At 39.0% G+C, this 26698-nt stretch overlaps 2 protein-coding genes across 5 annotated transcripts in view; both read right to left on the bottom strand.

Annotated features, from left to right (window-relative positions):
• Positions 1–168: 168 nt before the first annotated feature.
• Positions 169–10625, bottom strand: fam124b.L (family with sequence similarity 124 member B L homeolog). Of its 2 annotated transcripts, none has more exons than XM_018263836.2 (3): positions 10298–10625; positions 4762–5500; positions 169–935 (listed from the first exon to the last, which is right to left on the bottom strand). In XM_018263836.2, the coding sequence occupies exons 2-3, from the start codon at positions 5488–5490 to the stop codon at positions 390–392; spliced, it is 1275 nt and encodes a 424-aa protein (XP_018119325.1). In that variant the 5' UTR covers positions 5491–5500; positions 10298–10625; the 3' UTR covers positions 169–389. The 2 variants fall into 2 exon arrangements, with proteins under 2 accessions (XP_018119325.1, XP_041419336.1); XM_041563402.1 differs by lacking the exon at positions 10298–10625 and adding an exon at positions 7579–7638.
• Positions 10626–21612: 10987 nt separating this feature from the next.
• Positions 21613–26698, bottom strand: part of cul3.L (cullin 3 L homeolog) — a 48446-nt gene continuing 43360 nt past the window's right edge. For 2 of the 3 annotated variants that reach the window (XM_018261936.2, XM_018261937.2), the window contains exons 15-16: positions 23367–23512; positions 21613–22125 (exon numbers count right to left, since the gene is read on the bottom strand). In XM_018261936.2, the coding sequence (XP_018117425.1) occupies positions 21994–22125; positions 23367–23512 (278 nt within the window). In that variant the 3' untranslated portion in view covers positions 21613–21993. 3 annotated transcript variants of the gene reach the window in all.

Below are 26698 nucleotides of genomic sequence, written 5' to 3'. Positions count from 1 at the left end.
AGGTTGGATATAAATCAATGGGAGAAGTCCCGAAGACATCTTGATCTGCGCTGGGTTTTGTGCAATAATCCACAGATTTTGTGGTTTGGGGCAAAAATCCAAAAAGCGGAGTTTTTCGAAAATCCGAAAAATTTGTATGATTCAAATTTTCACAACTTTTTTGTGTTTTTTCGCACAGGAAACTTTTTGGGAAAATGTATTGATAAATAAGGGGAAAAAAAACCCGTGTGCGGATTTGGTCAGACTTTAATGAGATAAATTCGGACTTTGATAAATGGGCCTCCCCGTGTCCCATTGCTGACATATACAGGGGGCTCTTCCATGCAGACAATTGTCTAGTATAAACATGAAACATTTACTTCCCAAAGTTAATTCCACATTCATTTAAGTCAAATAAAAAACTCTTCTTCGTTGATATTGATGTTTTGGATCTGGTCTCTCTCAAGGTGGAACACGTTTCCAGCCGTACCAAATGCTGTCCCACCTTTGGCCACATCAGAGGATGAAGACTCTTCTCGCTTACAGGGCAAATTCTGAGGGCTTTTGCTTTGTGAAGTAGAAAAGTAAATATCTTCTGAAGCAGGAGCATTCTGCTTATCCTCTAAAAGCTCACAAATATAAGCCTGCTGACTTGTCAGGCTGATAACTGTATATCCCGTATCCACATTGCTCTCAGTTTCTTTCATTTGAATACCATGTGGTGTCATCATTTTCTGAGTGGGACTGGAGCCATTGTATACTGTTTCACTTTCATCCAGGGAGTCACACAGCACAGAGGCATTTGTAGGGTTTTTATCTTTTGCAGTCTGAGCTTTGGCTTCAATACTTCTATTCAGAGGGCTGAACAGCAATGACGGCCTATCAGGATTCACCATTAGTGCGCTGGCAGTTTTGCTTTCAGCCTTCATTTGCGTTGCTGTAGTATTGCCAACAACCTGTTCACAAAATATATGCAAGTGTAATCAAAACACATATTTATATAAAGGGTAACTGTTTGGATAGAACAATAAAAGCACAAGCAATAGCAAGAAAAAAACAAAACTGAAAAAACATTATGGGGGTTATTTACTAAGGGTGCACTTTCCACAATTGCTGCAGGTTCTGCATTTCAAATAGAGACCTTCATTCACCTTATGAGTAAATTGCTGCCCCAGTTCAGCAGTGCTGTATTCATGTATATACCTCCTAACTGTCCCGTTTTTAGGGGGACAGTCCCTCTTTTGACAGCTCAACCTGCAGTCCCTCATTTGTACTGGAAAGTCCCGTTTTTCTCTGAACTGAACAGCCAGAAAAAGAAACAATGTTTCTAAATGAATTGGCTTTTTTGAGCCCAGCACAGTCACAATAGAAGATTAGATACATTTGTAACAATTCAAATGTATCTAGATAACCAATCCAGATAAGGAAATAAGGAATTGTAACAATATAAGATAACAGGTCCCTTGGGAGAAGTTAGACTCACAGCTTAAAGGGCAATTCACCTTCATTAGCAAAACAGTAATAACTGGAAAAAAACACAGAAATATGTTCCAACTTTCATAAACTGCCAAATTGTGTAAAATAAACATGGTAATTAGGAGGTGTGACCACAAAAATGGGCATGGTCAAAAAATTGTCGCGCTACAAGTGTCAACTTTTTATTTCCAAAATGTTGGGAGGTATGAGGGGTGGACGGTGGGTTGCAAACCCCTCCCCTATGTGTGCATTATCTATACAATGACAAGTTAGGGAGCACTGATTGACTGCTCCAGATCCCAGATGCAAAGACCTCTTAAAGGATCAGTAACATAAAAAAAAAATTTAAAAAATAAATTAGTTTCTACTTAACGAAAAAAAAACACCAAGGCAGTTTTAACTCTTAGGGCTCTTACAGATGAGCGTTTTTACCTGCGCTCCCCTGCGTACTCACACCGGCGCGTGTAGGCGCCGAACGCAGGTTGAGACGCAACATGCTGCATTTTTCCTGCGTTTGGCGCCTACACGCGCCTGTGTGAGTACAGCCCCATTGGAAAAAATGTAATGCGTCTACTCCTGCGCTCCTCTGCGGCTGAACGCAGAAAAACAGAACGCAGGGGAGCTCAGGTAAAAACGCTCATCTGTAATCCTCAAAGTTTTTATTAAGAAAATTACTAACCGATTCTCTGCTTGTGAGATTTATCACACTATGCCCCTTTAAGAACTCAAACTTGACTATTCACCACCTTAAACCTGCCAAATTGCTATTTTAGTCAATGGGAGACGTCCTGGGATAAATCTGGAGTTGTTTGCACCCTTCCTGACATTCAAGTTTTTTTTTTGGAGAAAAAACTCAAATTGAGTTTTTGGGTCGATCCTATTCACCCAAGTTTTACAAATTCGATTTTTTTTTTTCAATAATTTTGAGTTCATGGGAGTTTATGGAAGTTAAAAGCTCACATGAATTTGAAATTTGACATTTGATAAATGTGCCTCTCAATGTCAAAGGACGAGGTGAATTTTCGAATGAAAAAAATTCGAATTTCAAGCTATTTTTTGTGTACTTTGACTAGAGAATAGTCCAAATTAGATTCAAATTTGAAAAAAATGTATCATGTACTGTCTCTTTAAAAATTTAACTTCAACCATTCGCCATCTAAAACCTGTCGAATTGCTGTTTTAGCCTACGGGGGTACGGGGGACCTCCTATATTCCTTCGATTCATGCGATTCGCATTCGCCCACATACGGAGCTATTTGATCGAAAACTGACCTTTTCGACCGAAAAAAAAAACTTTGTCTTAATTTCGGTTGCTCTTTTTGAATTAGAATTTCAAAGTTTTTTCAATTCGAAATTCGACTCTTGATAAATATGCCCCTATATGTAAATATTAAGATCCAAATGTAAATTTGTTTTTGTGCTTTATTGTCACATACTTTTGTGAAAGTATTAGTGACTCTTATTATGATTATCTATTATTTAATGTGCACTTTAATGTTTAGCTTTTCTAAACTTTGTCTTGCTGGCAGGCTGGTCTCAAGTCACTTATAACCTCTCAAGGGTCCTATTATTGTGTTCTTACCATATTACAAAAATGGGAAAGGGGTAAGGTCAGTTAGTCCTGGGGTTAGACACAATATCACTGGGCAATGGTAAGGTGAAAAGGGCTGCAAATGCCACTCTTAATAACAGGGTCCAGTTCCTGGGATTTCTCATACCCTGTACAGATAGACATCATAAATCTGTTTAAGCCTATGTTTTCGTGACTAGTATGCCTGATTCTGTGGGTATATTTATGAGAACAGTAGCCCTTTAAGTCTGCATCTTTACATCTACACTGCCTCGTGATCCATAAATATGCAAAAGACGTTAAATATGATAAACTGATGGATTTACTGAGCTAATGGCCATACCATATGCGAAGTAGAGAAATGTGTATGGTATGTTTCAAATAATTTAATTGAAATATAAAATAAAGTAATTCATTAGTAATATCAGTAAGTATAAGCTAGTACAGGTATGGACCTGTTATCCAGAATACTCAGGACCTGGGGTCTTCCGGATAACAGATCTTTATGTAATTTGGATCTTTGTACCTTAAGTCTACTAGAAAATGTTTAAGGGTCAGGGCACACGCTCAGATTGGGGGAGATTAGTCGCCAAGCGACAAATCTCCTCTTCTTCAGGACGACTAATCTCATCGCACTGCCTCCCACTGGCTAGAATGTAAATCGCCGGCGGGATGGCACTCGGAGCGTTTCATTTTGCAAAGTCGCCCAAAGTCTGACTTCGGAAAATGAATCGATCCGTGTGCCATCCCCCCGACGATTTACATTTTAGCCAGCGGGAAGGGAGTGGAGGCAGTTTGGGGAGATTAGTCGCCCCGAAGAAGAAGAGATTTGTCGCTGGGCGACTAATCTCCCCGAATCTGCCTGTGTGCCCTGATCCTAAACATTAAATAAACCAGGGAAGCACTGAATCCACTATTTTGAATTCGGCGAACCCCTGAATCCTTCGTGAAAGATTCGGCGGAATAGCGAACCAAATCTGAATTTGCATATGCAAATTAGGAGTGGGAAGAGGAAAGTATTTTTTACTTCCTTGTTTTATATTATGTTACTTCCTTGTTTTATGACAAAAAATCACGCAATTTCCCTCCCCCACCCCTAATTTGCATATGAAAATTAGGATTCGAATTCGGTTCGACCGGCAGAAGGATTCTGGTTGAATCCGAAACCTGCTGAAAAATGTCGAATCCTGCCCGAATCCCGAACCGAATCCTGGATTCGGTGCAACCCTAAAATAAACACAAGTGGCTGGTTCTGTTTCCAATAAGGATTAATTATATCTTAGTTTGGATCAAGATACTGTTTTTTTATTACAGAGGAAAGGAAATACTTTTTTAAAATTTGGATTATCTGGATAAAACTGAGTCTGTACATGTATGGGACCTGTTATGCAGAATGCCTGGGTTTTTCTGAATAATGTATCTTTCCTTAATTTGGATCTTCATATCTTTATTCTACTAGAAAATCACGTAAACATGAAATAAACCCCATAGGCTGCGTTTGCTTCCAATAAGGATTAATTAAATCCTAGTACAAAGTACTGTTTTATTATCACAGAGAACAAAAGTAACTATATTTTAAGAATTCGGATTATTTGGATTAAATGGGGTCTAGGGGAGATGCCTCTTCTGTAATTTGGAGCTTTCTGGATAACAGATCCCATACCTGTATATTCATGGAACATATTACTGTATATGTATGTATATCAGCAAGTTGCATATAATTAACATTGCATTACCAGAAGGAGGATTTTGTTCCCGTCGTAATCTTGAGTTTGCCATCTGGTATCACTGATGGGCACACAAGGATAGGGCAGCAAGGGAACCAGTTGTCCAACTGCATGAACGTCAAACTGCAGGGCACACGCACCCTTAACTTGCACAGATATCCCTGGGTGCAGCTGCTTTAGGGAGAGCTGCACAGACACATGCCTTGTGGAAAACAACACAAAGAAACAAAACCCAACTTTTTGGCTAGTTGCCTCCTTTTGCAGGATTGTTTCATACAGCCTCACTGCATCTTCGTAGTTATCACAGCTACAATACACAGTGAGTCTGACAATTTCTGTGCCATAATGGACATGTCTTATTTCCCACACGGGCATGTGTGGATCCAGACTATAATAATCACAAAGAGGCACTTTAACAGGGCAGCATCTTCCTTGCTGGAAGTCTGTGATGAGATGAGTCCATGGAGGTAGCTGGAAAAAACCTTGCAGGAGATCAAGCCTTTCCTCCCCCAAGTCCTCACGCAGGAACAGTGTCACTGATATCCCTGGGAATTCAGGCCTTTGCTTTTGGCACTCATACAGCTTAATGGCGGCGGCCCGTTCAGACACAAGAAACAACGGCACGTCTGGGCATATCCTGTGAAGAAGACGGTCCACGGCAAGTTGAAAGGCAAGTGAATCACCCGAGTTGGCAAGGAGATGAACAGTAAGAGGCAAAACGGGTTGTCTTTCATCCATTTAAATGTCGCTGAGTGAAAAGAACAGAGAAATGTGAGGGTTTATAACAGGAAGTATTATTATTAAATGAGTTGTTCTTTAAATCCACTTTTAGTAAAAACTAAAAAGGCTGAACTTGATGGACGTGTGTCTTTTTTCAACCTAACTTACTATGTTACTATGTACGATGTACAGAGGTATAGTCTGAGACAATTTGCCATTTGTTTTCATTTTTTATTATTGAAGGTTTTTGAGCTAATTAGCTTTTATTCGGCAGCTCTTCAATTTGCATCTTGACCAATCTGGTAACTAGGGTCCAAATGACCCTAGCAACCATGCATGGATTTGAATAAGAGACTGGAAGGTGAATAGGAGAGGCCTGAATAGAATGATGAGAAATAAAAAGTAACAATAACAATACATTTGTAGCCTTACAGAGCGTTTGTTTTTTTTTTAGATGGGGGTCAGCGACTCCCATTTAAAAACTGCAAAGAGTCAGAAGAAAAGGGCAAATCTTTGTAAAACTATTAAAAATGAATAATGAAAACCGATTGAAAAGTTGCTTAGTTCTATAACATACTAAACGTTACCTTAAAGGTGAACCACCACTTTAACAAGTCTTTAATAACACAAACATATTCCAACGCCCTGTACAAATACCGACTGCTACAAGGGATAAAGGCACCAATAAACAAATCTAAAACACAGGTGTATGTTATATGTCAGGGAGGAGGAGTGGCTACTTTGCTTTCTGGGCCAATTGAAAACAGTGACAGTTTCCTACAGACATGAGTGATCTCCTCCCTTAGTACATAATACATCCCTTAAAGGAGAACTAAAGCTTAACTAAAGAAGTAGCTAGAAATGTTATACATTATGTTTTAAACTACTATTTGTGCCCAAGGCAACCACAGTCACAACACTTTAGCAGTAAAGATCTGCGTCTCGAAAGATGCCCCAGTAGCTCCCCATCTTCTTTTCTGCTGATTCACTGCACATGCTCTGTGCTGCTGTCACTTACTGAGCTTAGGGACCCACTCACAATATACAGTACACATAGAATAGAAATGTCACAATATAAGGCTGATTAGTGATTAATACATATAATTACTACATGTCAGCACAGAAACCAGTGCAATTAGCATCAGAATTTAATAATCAGCCTTGTAGCATCATCTTATATTACAGGCCAACCTCATTTTCTGCTTGATAAATTGCGATGACTCCTAAGCTCAGCTTCTCAACAGCTGCTCAGAGCCCACTGAGCATGTGAGTGTCACAGACACTTTCCAAGATGGTGACCCCCTGTGACAAGTTTGAAGTCCTGGATCATTGCTGCTATTGACAAGCTGAAACTTTAGGCTGGTGCAATAAGTTCTGTATATAAAACATGGCATTTTTAACCATACTCTTTTTTAAGGTTTAGATCTCCTTTATTACATACCATACAGACTGTAGCCCACCCTACACAACGACCCTACACACAAAGTATGTGCACTTTTTAGGGATGCACCGAATCCACTAGTTTGGATTCAACCGAACCCCCAAATCCTTCGCTAAAGATTCGGCCGAATACCGAACCGAATCCTAATTTGCACATGCAAATTAGGGGTAGGAAGGGGAAAACATTTTTCACTTCCTAGTTTTATGACAAAAAGTCACGCAATTTCCCTCCCTGTCCCTAATTTGCATATGCAAATTCAGATTTGGGTCGGCCGGGCAGAAGGATTCGGCTGAATCCTGCTGTAAAAGGCCAAATCCTGGCTGAATCCAGAACCGAATCCTGGATTCGGTGCAACCCTAGCACTTTTTACATAAAAGTACAAGAGTGGAGTATATATAATCATGGGACCGGTTATTCAAATGCTCGGGACCTAGGGTTTTCTGGATAACAGCGCTTTCCGTTATTTGGATACCTTAAGTCTACTAGAAAATTATTTAAACATTAAATTAACCCAATTTACAAGGTACTGTTTTAGTATTACAGAGAAAAAGAAAAATCATGTTTAAACAATTGGACTATTTAGATAAAATAGAGTCTATGGGAGACTGCCTTTGCCTAATTCAGGGCTTTCTGGATAACAGGTTTCTGTATAACGGATCCTATACCTGTACAATAAATAATTCTTGCCCTCCCTTCTTTCTCTTCTTCTTCTTGTTTCTTTTATTCTATCAAAAATGAAATGAAATGAAAAACAGTCCTACGGCATGATGAGATCACCACTACAGCAAACGGTTTAAAAAAAAAATTTAATTTGTGGGTTTAATATTTGGGCAAAATGCATATTTTTTAGTTTTTAGCTGTCTTAGTTGTCAGTGCTTTTATAAATAACAATGGTAAAATAAGACAATTGGTCATGGGTCTGATTTTTCTTGTTTTTTTTTTGCAAAACGCCACATCTACTAAATTATTAACAATTTGCAAAATTATGAGCCAGTACCAAAAGTAATGTCTGAACTACTCATTCATTTATAAACAGCAAATCAGCCCTTCCTGAAAGTGTTTGCACTTATTCAGGAAATGTCCTCTTCCTTTGATTGTATGTTGTACGTGAGAGACTAAAACTGTCTACACCCATTAGTAACTGCAAACTTCAAAAGATTTCAAAATGAGAAAATGATTATAGGTTTTTTTCATCCTAAGGAAAAGCAAGGGTAACCCCCAGTCCTGAGATATCCGGCTGAAACATGATTTCCTTGCTTAACTATTTATTGATGCTGTTCTGAAAGAAAACTGCTGATCATAAAATCTATCACAATGAGCAGATCATTTCTTTATGGGGTTTGGGGTTCTGCTCTACATTCCCACAGTCGTCTGCTTTCACACTGCTGCCCGTGGCTTTAATTACGAGTCTGAATTCTAGTCTCCTTAGTGATGGGTTTGAGTAAATATCCTTTTATTTTGCTGTTATGAGATCCAAAAATGGCAAAGGATTACTAGAAGTGGTTATAGTTTTGTACAAGTATAGGATCCCTTATCCGGAAACCCGACATCTAGATAGCTCCGTATTATGGAATGTCTCCCATAGACTCCATTTTATCCAAATAATTCAAATTTTTAAAAATAATTTCCTTTTTCTCTGCAATAATAAAACAGTAGCTTGTACTTGATCCTGACTAAGATATAATTAATCCTTATTGGAAGCAAAACCAGCCCATTTGGGTTTATTTAATGTTTAAATTAATTTCTAGTAGACTTAAGACATGAAGACCCAAATTACGGAAAGATCCGTTATCCGGAAAACCCCAGGTCCTGAGCATTCTGGATAACAGGTCCCATACCTGTACAGTGTTAGCTAACATTATAGAGTAAAAGCTTTGTTATAAAACCCTAGTGTTGTAAATGTCAGACCTTTATTAGCTAAAATGATAATAACAGCAAGCTTTCTGAACATTTTAGTTGCTTCTTTAAAGGTATCCAGCTTTGAAGAGGGAATTGAAATGTTCTGAAAGCTTGCTGTTATTATCATCTCAGTTAGCCTTTATACCACTATTTATATGTTTTACATCAAAGCTTTTGCCTTATAATATTACTGAAGAAGAAATACAAAAACACTGTCTGTATTACTTTGAAAACGAACAGTGTATGCAGTTAGAAAAGCAACTTTTTCGATTGGTTTCGTTATTTATTTTTTTATAGTTTTATAGTTATTCGTCTTTTTCTTCTGACTCTTTGCAGCTTTCAAATGGGCGTCGCTGACCTCTTCTAGAAATCAAATGCTCTATAAGGCTACAAATATATTGTTATTGCTGCTTTTTATTACTCATCTTTCTATTCAGGCCTCTCCTATTCATATTCCAGTCTCTTATTCAAATCCATGCATGGTTGCTAGGGTATTTTGGGCCCTAGTTACCAGATTGCTTAAAATGCAAATTAAAGAGCTGCTGAATAAAAAGCTCAATAACTCAAAAACCTTCAACAATACAAAATCAAAACAACTTATCTCAGAATATCACTCTCTACATCATACTAAAAGTTATCTCAAAGGTGAACAACCCCTTTATAAGGGCAGTTGCTTGCGATTTTTTAAATGAGGCTACGTGCGACAAATCTCCCGAAAATGCCTCGCTATTGCCAGCAATTGAAATTGCTGGTAGGGATGGGTGAATTTTTTCGCCGTGTTTCGCCGCGGAAATGATGCCTATATACTTGTATGGCGTTGTGCAACAAATTTTTTTGACGCCATAGACTTTAATGGGCGTCGGCGACATTGCACTGGCGGCGAATTTTTGGAGAAACAAAACGGGTCAAATTCGCCCATCACTAATCGCTGGTCGTATGCCCAACTGATCGCTTAATCGCCCGATAATGGCTCCAGAGCAAACTTCGGACGATTTAGCGATCAATTGGGCATTGTTTCCTACTACTGCCAATAGCGAGGCATTTTCGGGAAATTTGTTGCGTTTAAAAAATTTCGAGTGACAAATTTTCCCATGTGCCACTGCCCTAAAATACTGGACAGGTTCAATGTTTATATGATAAAATCTTCTCTCCTAATCTTTATATTTTAAAAAGTGATAGAGGTGGCTGACATGCGTGACACTTTCTATCTATACATATGGACAGACTACATAAACTGGATCAGAGATACTAACAAGCCTAAAATCTGATCTACAACCCCCATAATCCACCCAATAAACATAGGGAATACTGTAGTTGAAGATTTGCCATTAGCATACTTTTCCCAATATTTCATTTCGCTTGCACGTAAATATTGCCAATAGGATGAATATTTAAGCATACAAAGCCTCCGGTTGTTAGACATTCCCTATCCATGTTGAGTGTTCTTGTTGGGAAGCTTAGGGCTTGATGTAAATCTTTACTAACCTGCTCTGTGTGGTGTCCGGCTGTTGCCTGAAGAGGAACGTTTCTATGCTGCTGTTCTTGTACTCAGAAGGATAATGAATGCGCTGACCTTTTCTCAGTATTACTTCTCCTGGGAAGAAGCCCACCATTTCCAGCAGCAACTAAAGCAGAGTCTGAGCAATTGTTAGATAGTAATTTATGGCATGGGCTGCCACAGAGTACTTCCCTCCCACTCATCTACACTATAAAGGAAGCACAATAGAGTTTGAAGACTAGGTAACATTTTCAGAAACTCTTTTGTTTCTCTGCAACGCTGGTAGAACTAGAATATACTCCCCTCCATCCCACACCACACACAAACTTTGGCCAAATATATATTTTATATAGTGAATAAAGTACCCCCTTTTGTAAAATATATGGATATTATAAGTTACCGAGGAGATTCATGACCATATAAAAACACGAGGCCGGAGGCCGAGTATTTTTATTCAGGTCATGGAACTCCGAGGTAACTTCTAATATCCTCATATTTTACAACTGGGGGTACTTTATTTATTATAATACACAAGTTTCAGTGAGTCATGTGACAGAAATGACATCAGAACTCACCGTTTATAACTGATGACATCAGAACTCACCGTTTATAAGGATATAATTTACAAGATATTCATGGCTTTTGTGTATTATAAACCTATACCTCCTTGGTAGAGGTATACAAGTTGTTTTATACAGCTATGGGACCTGCTATCCAAAATACTCAGGACCTGGGGTTTTCCTGAATAAGGATATTTCTGTAATTTGGATCTTCATACCTTAAGTCTACTAGAAAGTCATGTAAACATTAAATAAACTGGTTTTGCCTCTTATCTTAGTTTGGATCAACTACACTGATCAAGGCACTGTTTTATTATTACAGAGAAAAAAAATTGGATTATTTGGATAAAACGGCAGACGGCCTTTCCGTAATTTGGAGCTTTCTGGATAACGGGTTTCCGGAAAACGGATCCCATACCTATATAATAATAATTATTATTATTCACACATATTACATACCCATAAAGGCAGTGTCTAAATGCTTATGATCTAGAACCGAACATGATGATGGGGCAGCAAATAAGATCAAAGAAGCAGAAGGTTACTCCGTATGAATCAAATCTGCAGCGTTTCATTTTTCTGAAATTGTCCTTGTGTGGCCCATATTAGTGGAAGAACTGCTGGGACAACTGGTGAGCCATTACTAAGACCTTCAAAGTTATATTTGTATCTCTAGTTTTCAGACATGCAAAATAAATTGTGCAGTAACTGTGGGAACTCCCCTTGCTAGTATTAGAAAGTGTCATACTGTATAAGATGGATTGTTTTGGGGACATACGGGAGTAATGAAATCCAGTATTTACTCCCCATGGGTATGAACACAAAAGAGTTTATTAAGTAAAAGTCCATCAATAGGGAGCATTCCTGGCATTCCAAACAACATGCACTTTCAGTAGAGGTGGTAAAGCTACAGAACTAGAACTACTTTCCACTATTTTCCACTATATTTCACTATATTTAAATTTTTATAAAAGAAACAATTTAATTGTTATTGGAAACGAGTTATTTGTTAAAGGGTAGCTCACGTGCACAAAAACTGTTTTTAGTTGGTAAACCACAAATAATGACTTTTCTCTGTGGATGCACCAAATCCACGATTTGAGATTCGGCCGAATCCCTCAATCCTTCATGAACTGAACCAAATCCTAATTTGCATATGCAAAAGGGCAAAGTGAAAACATTTTTTTAACTTCCTTGTTTTGTGACGAAAAATCTGGTGATATCCATTCCCACACCTAATTTACATATGCAAAATAGGATTCTAATTCGATTCGGCCAGGTACAAGGATTCGGCCGAATCCGAAACTTGTTGAAAAAGGCTGAATCCTGGCTGAATCCTGGCCGAATCTGGAACTGAATCCTTGCTTTTCTATGCCTTATTTTTTTAACATTTTCCTAAAGAAATGTACATTGAAACCTCAATTTTACATCCCCTGATTTTAAGTTTTCCCTAATTTTCCTGGATTTTACACAATTTTTTTATGTATATATATTAGGGATGCACTGAATCCACTATTTTGGATTTGGCCGAACCCCAGAATCCTTTGCGAAAAATTCGGCCGAATACCGAACCGAATCCTAATTAGCATATGCAAATTAGGGATGGGAAGGGGGGGAAACATTTTATACTTCCTTGTTTTGTGACAAAAAGTCACTCAATTCCCTCCCCATCCCTAATGTGCATATACAAATTAGGATTCGGTTCACTGGGCAGAAGGATTTGGCTGAATCCGAATCTTGCTGAAAAAGGCAGAATCCTTACTGATTCCTGAACCGAATCCTGGATTCGGTGCATCCCTAATATATATACTGTCTATAGTTCATAACAGGTATGGATGTTTTATTTAAAAAAAAATGGGTTTAATTTGAAAGAGATTTTTATTATACAGCTTTTCATGTTTTAGTGTCAGGCCCTCTTTAACACTTAGGGGCACATTTACTATGGGTCGAATATCGAGGGTTAATTATATATTCGACCATCGAAGTTAAATCCTTCGACTTAGAATATCGAAGTCAAAGTATTTACCGCAATTCGTTCGATCCTTCGTTGTGATCGAAGGAAAAATCGTTCGAATCGAATGATTTTAATCCATCGATCGAACGATTTTCCTTCGATCACAAATTGCCTAGAAAGCCTATGAGGACCTAACATTGGTGCTCGGTAGGTTTTAGGTGGCGAAGTAGTTGGTCGAATTTTTTTTAAAGAGACAGTACTTCGACTATCGAATGGTCGAATAGTCGAACAATTTTTAGTTCGAATCGTTCGATTCAAAGTCGTAGTCGAAGGTCGAAGTAGCCAATTCGATGGTCGAAGTAGCCAAAAAAATACTTCGAAATACAAAGTATTTTTCCTTCTATTCCTTCACTCGAGCTAAGTAAATGTGCCCCTTAGTCTTTGCCAGCACCTTGCACCAAACATGCGCCTGATGAAAACAAAGAATTACCCGGGGAAATATATTCCAGACCGGTGCACTCTTTAAAGAAGAGCAGCATCAGCCTAAGGAAAAAGGTAAGGGATTAAAGTAAGTGGGAGGGGGGCGGGATGCCAACAAACTGGTTTACCTCCACTGACTGACGCTTTCCTTGTCCTTTAAAAATATAAACATATGCCATGTTTTATAACAATCGCATTTGACTTTGTGCATGAATAGGAGATATAAATGAAAAGATAACGATAATAAAATATTAATGCAAATCCAGAAATGTTATGCTTTAGGCTTGCCAGGTCACAGTAGTAAGCCGTCTTCTTTCAGGTATCTTGGTACCAAAACATGGTCCAAACTAGCCCCAAAAAAGCAAACAAATCAACATTTTCTTTCTTCCTAAATAAAGCTAAGGTATTTCCAATCCACATTCATACTCATAGGTTGGAAGAGAGGCACAGAGACAATATCCAAGCTAACACAGCTAATAGGCTTACCCAGGTGAGAGCTGCAGGTGCTACAGCCCATCTGTCTGGAAGCTGATCTGCTGCACATATCAAACTACAGTTTAAAAGCCTATTGCAGAGAAACCCGAGAACACACTGTGACCAATCAGTCCTGAAAAGCAGAAAACGCTCTTACCTTGTATAGAAACAGGTCATTTTCATTAAAGGGGACGTACGGGCCAAGCAGATCTGATCAAGCAGAACTGTACTAGCTGTAAACTGCACCCAAACTGAACTGGAGCTTCCTAACAAATATTTGTTCTTATAGACGATGAGCTACAGATAGATTATTTCTGATGTGCCCAAATCTCCCTTGTCAATACTGGGCAAACTGGCACCTTGGCAGGAACCCATGGCAACCCCAATCAAATCTTTGCTTTCTTTGTTCTACCTGCAGCTTGGTTAGAGGGGTCGTTCACCTTTAAATTAACATTTAGTATGATGTGATAATACTAATACAATCTACAAATAGTTTTAGCTTTTTATTCAGTAGCTCTCCAGTTTGCAATTTTAGCAATCGGGTCGCTAGGGTCCACATTACCCTAGCAACCATGCATTGATTTGAAGAAGAAACTGGAATATGAATAGAAGAGCGACTGAATAGAAAGATAAGTAATAAAAATATAAACAACAATATATTTGCAGCCTTACAGAGCATTTATTTTTAAAGAGGGGTCAGTGACCCCCATTAGAAAGATGCAAAGCAGTGGCGTATCTACAGAGGAAGCAGACCTCGCAGTCGCAAGGGGGCCGGGGAACAGGGGGTCTGCTTCCTCTATTGCTTATAAGAAGGGGGGCTCTAACGGGGACGCAAGTCGGCACCAGGCGGGGAAATGTGGGTGGAGGTGGGGAGTGGATTTTTTTTAAGGGGGGCCTGCGCATTCCCAGTGTTTTAGAACCAATGTGGGTGTAGTTGGGCAGCATGCTGCCTCCTAAAATCCTGCCGCCCTAGGCCCTTTCCACAAATCCGGGACTATAGACAACCTGATTAAAGTCACCTTTATTTTATTCTACCTGACTACAGGGTTTTTAAAGAAATTCCATGCTCAAATGGAATAGTGGAGCATTCTGGTCCAATTTATCAATACATGCCTTATCAAATAGGTGAAATCATCACTTAGCAGTTTATCTGGAATTTCCAGTCTCTCTTTTCTCCACCAGGTCGCCATTATATATCATGGGGCCCTGTACAAAATTTTTGGGGCCCATTGGGCCCTGCCTACCCCAGACCATACAGACATCAGTGCTAAAAATGATAAGATAACCCCCCACACACACAGACAAGTTATAAAAAGCTATTGATGATCAGGGCCCAGCTATAAGTTAAAAAAAAACTGTGGCACCAGGGCCCCCATAAGTTTAAAAAAAAAAAAACAGGAACCCCCATAAAAGTTTTTTAAAAATCATTGATGGTCAGGGCCCCCCATAAGTTAAAAAAAATGTTGGCGTCAGGGCCCCCCTTACAAGTTAAAAAAAACATTGGGGCCCCAGAGAATATTTAAAAATTAAAATAATACTTTGGTGGCTAGGGCTTTAAAAATAAAAAAACACACATTGGTGTTCAATAGAATTGAACTCGTGGCTTCAGGACTTCAAGTTCGGCTCATTTCGTGACCGAGTCTTTTTCATGGCTTCAGGACTTCAACAGTTCGGCTCTTTTTGTGATTTTGGCTTTTCAGGACTTTCGAAGAGGTGGCACGGCGCTGCCAAGGGGAGCCCAGTTATTTAAAAAACTGCAGCACAGCCGGGCCCACTTTAGGCTTGTTACACTTGTACCCCCTGATGGCGGCCCTGATCACCACAGCCACAAGGGAAGCAGCTAGAAACACAGGGCAAAATCGTACTTTGTAGAGGACAACCTTGCACCTTGGATTATCAACAGTCCTAACTAAAATCTAGTACCTGGCTGAACAGAACCCAAACCCACGTGACGTGAAAGTTCTGGACCACTTTTTTTTCAAATTGTGCAGACATTCTGGATTTTTCTGAAATCTTAATATGTCATCAATATGTAAATTAGAGTTAAAAATAGGCTAAAAAAATAGGCAATCACAACAAAATCTTTTGTTGAGGATTCATTGTTTGGCCTGATCAAAAAACATAAATTAGATAAATTCCTAATAATAAGGAAAGCATAAATGTTCCAAAATTTGCCTTGAACAGGTTGTGGGCATCTTTTTCGGATTTAATCTCTATGAGAAAGGCATCATTCAGCAACAGAATATTCAAGCAAAAGCCCTATCAAGGGTTCAATCTGGAAGAAGGATCTTGTGCACTGGAAGGCAAACGTCCAAAACCAAACGTTGGTTGGGCATTTTGATATGTATTAACCCACATTGTATCCAATGTAATGGAGTTTGAATGTTTTAAAGGGCATTTATTGCCCAAAATATTTTCACCCACCAGAGCTATGAGCTGACACAGCCCAGTCTCCAATATTACCTATAATATTCATTTGCCTGTGTGCTGGCAATGATCCTAAAAGTAACGAGTTGAGTCCCTCACCGACATTGACCCTTTTCGTTTGGCTCTCCTCTATTCTACATAGCAGCGTCAGCCCCTATACAGAGATTATTTTATTCCATTTTTAGAACAAAATTAATTTCCAAATGACTGTTCCTGTAAAACTCTCTCTAGCAACCCTACATTTCTTTATAAGGAACTTGCTCTCAACCCTTTCAAATGCAACCCCGGAACAAATAAGTGGGGGTCATTTATAAACACTGGGAAAGTTTGTACCTGGGCAGTAACTCATGGCAACCAATGAAATAATTGCTTTCAATAAGGGATGCACCGAATCCATTATTTTGGATTCGGCCGAACCCCCGAATCCTTTCCGAAAGATTCGGCTGTTTTGTGGTCCCACCTATATATTATATGTAATACATTTCTCTGATTTTACAACATTTTTTTCTGGTCCCCTGAAAAACTTAAAATGGGGGTTATACTGTATGACAAAACCCTTGGCACTTAATTGTTGAATAATTGTATAGTTCTTTTAGGGCTCTTACACACTGGTGTTTTTAAACGTGGGGTAGCTATTGTGTGTCAGTTAACTAACCCCCATTCTTTTCAATGGGCAGTGTACAGACATAAAATTTAATTAAAACAAACAAAAAACAAACAAACTTAAAACCTTTCACAGTTCACATAGAAGGGTAACTTTATTATCATTATTTTTTATTTATTTATTTTTTACTTTTAAAGGCCATATAAAAATCGGAACCATCTGAAATAACAAAATAAAGACGGCTAAACTAGAAGGGGAGAAAAAGCAAGAAGCAAATCAAAAGTGAATTACAATACGTGTTCTGCAGAACAATAGATATTTTGTATCGCCATAACAGAGCCAAGTGTGTCACATTAAACACGGTTTATCGTATGGATTTACAGTTTCTTTTTCTAATGTTAAGACGTGAAGTTTAAATGTTTGACACTCAAACTGTAGTTACATTGGTCAGTGTTTGCATGCAGCTTTAAATAGGGATTGGTTGGCGGTTTAAACAGGAAGTGATGCTACAACTATATAAACTGCCCACAGTTAATCTCTCAATGCAAAACTGCTACCTTGTTTTCTATCCAGCCCCCTGTTACTAACCAGTGTCATACAACAGCAAAGCTTGAAGTGCAGCAGCTTTGTGAATAATGCTAGGAATGGGGGGGAACGCATAGTTAGGGGGTGGCATGGTTTACATTTGCAGAATTATCAACAAAAACAGCAGCACTCCGGTATTATTTGTAAAAGTGGAAACAGGGATACTGTCATGGGTTAATAGTGCTACTCCAGCAGACTTATGCGCTGAAATCCAATTCTCAAAAGAGCAAACAGATTTTTTTTATATTCAATTTTGAAATATGACATGGGGCTAGACATATTGTCAGTTTCCCAACTGCCCCCAGTCATGTGACTTGATCCTGCACTTTAGGATGGAACTACTTTCTCTATTTCTCCAACTTAATGTAACAATGTGTCTCAGTTGGACTTGGTTTTTACTATTGAGTGCTGTTCTTAGATCTACCAGGCAACTGTTATTAGATCTACCAGGCAACTGTTATTTTGTGTTAGGGAGCTGCTATCTGGTAACCTTCCTTTTGATCTTTTGTTAGGCTGCTGGGGGGTGGATGATATCACTCCAACTTGCAGTACAGCAGTAAAGAGTGACTGAAGTTTATCAGAGCAAAAGTCACATGACTTGGGGCAGCTGGGAAACTGACAATATGTCTAGCCCCATGTCACATTTCAAAATTAGATATAAAAAAATTTGTTTAAAAAAAAAAAAAAATGCCCTCAGGCAACATTTCGGGCTACTTAAGCCTTGAAAAAGGGCCATAGTAGCCCGAAACGTTGCCTGAGGGCACTTTAAGTAAAGATTTCCACTTTTACAAATAATATTGGAGTGCTGCTATTTTTGTTGATAATTACGCTATTTTGCGGGGCTGTAAAGAGCTGTTTCCCGCTTTTGAAGCAAACAAACTAAATTAAATGGTTTACATTTGCCCTCCAACATATCAGAACTATGTGATCAACACAGGTTAGTAAGGGGGCTCAGTGAAGGAAGCAGTCACCTTTGCAAGGAGCTATTAGGGCAGGAACGTGCCACTATCCCATTAACCCCCTCTGTCGTCTCTTGTGTGACAGTTGCTGTTTGACAAGCGCTTCATAAAGGGGGTAAAAAAAGTGGTTAGAGATACATTAAACTTGCAGAGAACAGGGCAAATGAAGGTTACATTTTACTGCCATTACAGAAATGTCTAACGTTCTGATTTCAAAATGAAAATTTACCAGGTAACATAAATATAACAAATAGCAGATTAAAAAAAAAAAAAAAAAGAGTAACATTTAACCCTGTGCCACCAAGCCCAGAATCTACAATGTCTCTATAAAAGTGAATATATTTTTGGCAATGGAGATTCGACATCCCTGCACCTTGCCAACAACAGATCTAAGGGGGCCAACAGCAGCAAATGTTTACGGCAAACATAAAATAATGTCAGTTCTTGACTTAATACAATGCAAAAGGACATGATTATTGGCAGGATTTGCTAACCTGTTATTTTGCGGTGCAAGCATAGGGGAAATTTTGATGTTTTTCTCCTCATTATCTTAATAGTTGATCTATTGCAAGTTCAGTGCTACACCCTTCTTAATTAAAAAAAAAAAACTGTTGTATTGATCTTATCTTAGAACAGCTCTTACTTGCTACTAAATTCAGTGCAAGGGTTGAACAATACATAACCCTGGTGTAACACTACTCAGCGTTACTGTACAATAAGTTGAAGAATAATATCACACGAGACCTGCCCAAATCTCATTACTGTCTGAGCAAGACTTAAAATGAACATTATACGGAGCTGTAATGAGATATCCAACTAGCAACCTGTTTGTTGGGACAATGAAGCTGAAAGCAGCAGTATGATGCAAATGCCTTACTTTTTAACGTCATATCATAGCGACAATTGTGTATTGATTTTCAGTGAAACAAGCATTTTGTTTTTCAGGGGAGTCTTAAAACAGGAATTACTTACAGCAAAAGGTGAAGTTATACCTGTAATGTAATTTAAAGGGGAACTTTTGTGAAAATGAAAATGTAAGCTTAAAGGAGAATGAAAGCTCCAAGATGGTTTATTGTCAACACATTAGCCTCAATACTGCAAGCTAGAACGCTATATTTATTCTACAGAATGCTTTACCATACCTGAGTAAACAGCTCTAGACACTGTCTCTGTTGGTTTAGGAAAGAAGCTGCCATATAAACTTGGTGTGACATCACTTCCTGCCTGAGTCTATCCCTTCTCATTTACAGCTCTGAGCTCAGATTACAGCAGGGATGGGAGGAGGGAGGGGGAGATGAGCAAACTGAGCATGCTCAAGCCCTGCCCTGGAGGTTTATGCTGAAAACAGGAAGTGTGATACAGAAGCCCATGTGTACACAATAGAAGGAAAAAAATGCTGTGTTCTTTTGGCAGAGGACTCAGAGCAACATTACTTTGAGGGTTTACTGGGGTTTCAAATAGACCTTTCTGATAAAGCTTACTTAATTTTAGCCTTTCCTTCTCCTTTAATCATACTGAAATAAGAAACTTTCTAAACACAACCAATTAAAAAAATCTGTACTGTTTCTGAAATAATCAAGTTTCTGTTCACTATTCCTCTCTCAGCATCTGTTACTCTTCATTCTGTCTTCATGCAGGAGTTGGGTGTCAGATAATCATTCGACAGTTAGATCCAACATATCTTATAGGGGGGCTCCTTTTGCCTAGAAGATGTATTAGAGCTCACTCTATTATAATCACCAGACATCATGTCTCTTTATATGCAGGATTTGTTCAAAAGGCAGTTATTTTGTTTGTACTGGAATCAGTTATTAGAGTGAGCTCTAATTCATCTGCTAGGAAAGGAAGCCCCCCTATAAGATACATTGGATGTAACTGTCAATGAATATCTGACACCCAACTGTTACATGAAGAGAGAATGAAGAGAAACAGATGCTAGTGATAGTGAAGAGAAACTTTATCATTTCACAAACAATGCAGAATATTTAATTGATTGTATTCAGAAAGTTTCTCATTTTAGTATGATGAAGCTTATATTAAATTTTCATTTTCACAATAGTTCCATTTCAGGGTAATCATACCTTATTGGACAGTACAACTCTTAAAAATAAAGGTGTCAAAGAAAAAGGCTGCACAGCGTTATTAAAACAAATTTATCACGGCTTCATTTGAATGATATTCTGCTTCAAGGCCCAGTTATGGCTGTACCATCTGGGGTTCTGCTGTATTGCAGTCTCCTGATAAACAGGCAGGATTGGTACAGCAAAATGAATACTTTCAATTGCAAAGCCTTAGTACAGTGTCACTTCAACAAATCTCGTTTTAATCACCTGAAACAGCTCTACAACATATACATTTGTTCTCTTTTCACATTTACATGAATCGCAGCAGCCATATTGTTTGGCTCAGAGGAGGAATTCTCTATAGACAGCAACAGATCTAGATGCTATTTTTACCCATGGGATGAAGCCATTCTACTGAGGTCTTTACAGAATGACTCTCCCGAGGCAAGCAGCATATATAGTTTATTTTAAATGCAAATATGGCGAGACGGTATGCTCTACACAAAAAGCTTTACAAACTAAGGATAGACAAAAAAGAATTATAAATAGGGTATGTATATCTTTTAAGATAGCTCCGTTTGTATCCGTCCATGAGCTTTATATATATTGCATGGCCAGTCCCATTTACTGACTTGTGAAAGGAAAGCTATAGCTGAATTACATGTTGCTCTTATGTCAGAGGTCCATGTGCTGTTTCGGAACAAATTCAGTGGGTTGACTTTTTACATAGTAAGTATGAGGAAAAGGTTTTGTTTATACTAGCATTCAAACAGGAGCAGCAGCTGTACAACAACAGAAAAGGACGTTTATTTTCAAGAGCACAGCTTCAAACACAAACCTTTATTTCATATCCAAAATAAATTATATGCAAATGCTAAAAATATTTATAAGAGCAGCTTGTAATATAGCTATAGCATACCTTTAGGTATAAATATTACAACAGTCCTCTTCTCATATATCAATAGCCTCTAGCGAAGGTGGATAAAGTAAAACTAGCCTAACTGTGTGCAATTTACAAAGATTATGTGATGAAGGCAAAATAAATTGCGCTTGCAAAGATATAACCTTTTCAAAAAAAAACAAAAAACAAGGCTGTATGGAAAACATCTGCAATGCCATTTAAAAATATCCCCCCCCCTCGAAAAAAAAAATATGCAGCCCCTGGCAAGATTCACAAATAGACTTCCACCACTTACTTTGGGGGAGGGAGTAAAATCCCAATCATTTTATTAACTTGACTTCTAAATTAAGTTTAATTTTCTCATGGTGTTCCTTGGTGTTTCCATACGGTATTATACAGAAGAAGGGGGGGGGGAACATTTCTGGATGATCACAATTCCCCCAAAAAGAACGGTGTGAAGGATTATCTACAAGAGTAATGGTTGAAAGGCCCCAAGGGAGTTTGATGTTGAGAATTCTCGTAGGTTTCTTGTGCATGTTCTAGAACACGTACTGTAATTGTATAGGTGATGGCGTTTGTAAACGTGTAACATTTTTTTTTTTTTTAAAAGAACTTCCCAGTTCATGCGAAGGGGTATGTAGTCCAAGAATAAATCAATTAATAGGACGCCTTTTTTTTATGCTACATAGGTGTATACTTTGCGATCTTCAGGCGTTCTTGCTAAATATTCTCGTTCAATAAGTCCTTCAATGCGTTTTTTAATGACAACTGGGCTTGGAAGAAATCGCGCTTTCAGCTGTTGTGTTACCTGAAATTTAAAAAAAAAATAGAGTTTCAACAATATTGAAATACAGAACCAGTATTTTAATATATACCTAAATCAGCAGCTCACTGGCCCATGTATAGAAGCAAAACATTGACCTCATGGATAATATTGATCAGGAAGGTTCATAGAGAAGCAGTTGCATCAGGCTGAGAATATGTTCTATTTCTGATGGGTCTGCATTGTGCCCAATGTGATCCAATTATTGGCAGTGGGGCTGATGTGGCGATTGGCCTATCACCACATTAATCTGAGGAAATCCTGATGATTTTCAAATTAGGAAAATTGGGCAGCCAGTTTTGACCCAAACAGCCCTTCAAAAAAAAAAAGGAGTGTCTGGACAGGTGGCAATCCTACTTTTAAGACACCCTATCCCCTTCTCTAATCTGCAATTGAAAGCAGTATCTGTCCATCCATCAGAGTTGTTGGCTATGACTTTTGAAACAATGTTTGAGCCTAGACGCTTACGGGAGGTCACATGTGATGTTTTTAATAACGTATTCAATTGTAAATATGCACAAAATAAAGCCCTACTAAAAATATTGGAATACAAACTCTAGCAATTCCCACGGGGCGCTTGCGTGGAAACATTCGACTACATGACACCAGCACTTGCATTTTTCAGCAGAAAACGCGATATTATTGAACTCTTTGGGATCTGCCGGTTTGGAAATACACTTCGCTGAAATACGCTGTGTATTTCCAAGATGGATTGCGCATATATGTATTTGCGGCATTGTATGCTGGTGACGTAATTACGTTTCGTATCAGTCCAGCTACATTTTGCATGTAAATTAATTTTCTGCTTGGCTTTTTTCCCCACAAAAGATTACTAAAATTCTTCCAAGTGGGATTATGGGGAAAGAGAAAAACCAGAAATGCATGTTGGGAAAAATACACATGATCATGCTTATGTGGTTTCATCAGCGTATCTACGCTGTACCGCGTTAAAAATGCACCGTAAAAACACCTCATGTGACCTTGCCCTGAGAGAAGTGGAGCAGCACACAAAGCTGAATTCTGTTGCATTATTTCAAGAAAACACAAAGGAATAAACAAATACTGCTTACAATTGGGAAATATACATTTTCTGTCATTAGGCAAAATGTAATTTGTGGGTTTACATCCTTTTAAGTGACAAGATTCTCTTGAAAACAACAAAAAGGCAGAAAACATTTCAAGAACAGATGTAAGAAAAGTTCTGGGAAGAAGAGTGGGGGCATTACCTCTGCTACTAGGACATTGTGTTGCATTTTCTTTCTAGATTTCATTATCCGAACTATGGCAGCTTCTATCTCGTGCTTTCTGTCATCATCAACTTTTTGCCTTGTCTCTTTGCGTTCAGGATCAGATTCCCCTTGCTTAGCAGCCACTGTATCAGCAGAAGAGAAGGCATCATATAAAAAGGGTTGTCACATTATATGCAGTTTAACAACAGGGACTTGAGGAAAAGTGAGAAAAGATCAATTAAAGGGGAACTATTGCAAAAATGAAAATTCAATATAGCTTCATCATACTGAAATAAGAAACTTTCTTAATGCAATCAATTCTGTAGACCACAAACAGCAGTCTTCCAGCACACTGGCAGGGGCTAGTGGAGTGGGGGGAGGAGAAGGGGCAGTGGAGGCTGTCACAAAGGAAGGTTTGTGACAGTCAGGAGGGTAAGTAGGGGACAGAAGGGTAGGGGGGCTGGTCCACAGCTTGTCCAAAACAGCAAATTCCCGTTTTGGCTGAAGATGCTGGGGAGGAAAACTCTGAACTGGTGTGTATGGAGCAGACTGACTCTCCAATCAACCTGGGAGGAAGTGGTTCCAATACAGGTGGTGGGGGGAGTGCAAGGAAGGAAAGGCAGGTTTTAGTTATAGGGGATTCAATTATTAGAAAGGTGGATAGGGTAATCTGTCATAAGGCCCCTACATGCCGAACAGTCTGCTGCTTGCCTGCTGCTAGGGTTCGGCATGTGGTGGAACGAGTGGACAGATTATTGGGAGGGGCTGGGGAAGACCCAGCGGTCTTGGTACACATAGGTACCAATGACAAAGTTAGAGGAGGTGGTGAAGTTGACAAGAACGATTTAAAAAAAACTATGTACAAAGTTGAGGGCGAGACTTCCAAGGTAATTTTCTCAGAGATATTACCTGAGCCACTAAGGAGACAGCGGGAGCTTAGGGAGATTAATGCGTGGCTGAGAGATTGGTGTAGGGAGGAGGGTTTTGGGAGAACTGGGCTGGACTCTGCTACAGGCTCATTGCTAGGGATGGGCTGCACCTCAACGATGATGGTGCAGCTGTTTTGGGAGAGAAGATGGAGGAGATTTTAAACTAGTCGTGGGGAAGGAGGGTTCAGTAAAAGATTCAGTGGAAGACAGGTTAGATGAGATAGTGGGCAAAAAAAGGGAAAATGGGGGAGGAGATTTGGCTGGGGATACTGTTAAGGATAGGGAGGACCACATGTCATATGTTCAATATGGTACTAGTATTACATTTATGTTTGCAAATGCAAGGAGTCTGACTGGTAAAATGGGAGAGCTGGAGGTGCTGAAGGGCAAATATGATGTGATTAGTCTGGCTGAAACATGGCTGAATGTGTCACATGACTGGGCAGTAAATATCTGTGGCTATACTTTGTTTCAAAGGGACAGAGGCAATAGAAAAGGAGGAGGGGTATGTCTGTTTGTTAGGCAGGATTTAAAAGCTCATATAAAGGAGGAGGTTATGTTAGAAAATGAGGGGGCAGAAGTCTTATGGGTAGAGTTCTTCACCAATTGTAAAAAGTCCAGCAAATTAATTGTAGGAGTATGCTAAAGACCCCAAAATGTAAGTGAGGAGGAGGCTAAAGATGGCCATAGACGAAAAGATCCGCGCGTTTGGCGACATCGCCAAATGAGCCGATCTTTCCCTGATATGCCACTAACGGGCATGGCTATATCGGGGGTAATCTGAACGTTTGACCCATTGGCCAAACAATCAGATTACGTCGAGAGCGCAATGGGCTCCGGCGGGAACGGTCGAGACAAAATCAAACCTGTCCGATCGACCAAACGACCGATCTCCACCGGACGAAAAATGTCGGGACTCTCCACACACGGTCCGAAAATTGTACGAATTCTCGATTTGTACGATAGGATCTTTGCGTCTATGGCCACCTTAAGCTCCTGATACAAATAGAAAAGGTTGCTAGTTTGGGTAAAGTAATGATAAAGGGGGATTTTAATTACCCAGATATTGACTGGAGCAACAGTACTGCCAGATCAGTTAATGGGAACAAGTTTATAAACTTGTTGCATGACAATTTTATGGCACAGGTTGTTGAGGAGCCTACCAGAAAAAATGCTATTCTGGATCTAGTGATCTCAAATGAACAAGAACTTATAGCAAATGTGCAAGTCTTTGAACCCCTGGGTAATAGTGACCATAATGTTATATCATTTAATGTCTGGTGCACAGACATACACTGGGGCAACAAAAACCATGAATTTTGGAAAAGCTAATTTTAGTGCCTTGAGGGCTGCCCTACAGAGCATTGATTGGGGCATTAGGTTTTCAGCTAAAAACACAGAACAGAAATGGTTGTCATTTAAAATGATATTAAATCATTACTGTTCTCAGTGTATTCCCTTAAGGAGTAAATGTAGAAGCTCTAAGAATCTTCCTGTGTGGCTTAATACAGAAGTAAAGGAGTTAATAGGAAAGAAGAGAAAAGGCATTTACACTACAAATCTGTAGGGACAGAAGCTGCATTTAATGAATATAAACACTGTAATAAATGTTGTAAACCAGCAATCCGGAAGGCAAAGAAAGGAAATGAAGAGTTAATTGTGGTGGAGGTGAAAACTAACCCATAAAAGTTTTTTAAATATATTAATAGTAAAAAGATGCAGGTTGAGAGTGTTGCTCCATTAAATAATGGTACCAGTATGGTTGTAACAGATACAGAAAAGCTCAATGTGCTAAATCAGTTATTTTCTTCAGTGTATACAATAGCGAAGTCTGAGTTCCCAGGCTCACTTCATAGCTGCACTAATGGCTCAGCTCAATCTAGTCAGTGGCTGACTCAGGATATGATTCATAAAGCTTTAATAAAAATTAATGTAAACAAGGCTCCAGGGCCTGATGGCAAACATCCCTGGGTTCTAAGAGAGCTTAGTTCAGTTTTAGACCAGCCCCTATTTCTGATTTTCTCAGATTCACTGTCATCTGGTATGGTACCTATGGATTGGAGAAAAGCTGATGTTATTCCAATATTTAAAAAGGGATTAAGTTCTCAGCCTGGCAATTATAGGCCAGTAAGTTTGACATCTGTGGTGGGCAAATTATTTGACGGCTTGTTAAGGGATCACATTCAAAATATTGTCCTAGTGAATGGCATTATGAGCAACAATCAGCATGGCTTTATGAAGGATAGGTCATGTCAGACAAATCTGATTGGTTTTTATGATGAAGTAAGATTCTGGACAGTGGGGGGGGGGGCAGTGATCTATTTGGATTTTGCCAAAGCGTTTGATACTGTGCCCCACAAACGACTGCTTTCTAAACTAGGTCTGTTGGGCTTAATGAAG

This window comes from Xenopus laevis, chromosome 5L (genome assembly GCF_017654675.1).
Source record: "Xenopus laevis strain J_2021 chromosome 5L, Xenopus_laevis_v10.1, whole genome shotgun sequence".
NCBI lineage: Eukaryota > Metazoa > Chordata > Amphibia > Anura > Pipidae > Xenopus > Xenopus laevis.
This window is presented reverse-complemented; position numbering and strand designations above follow the sequence as displayed.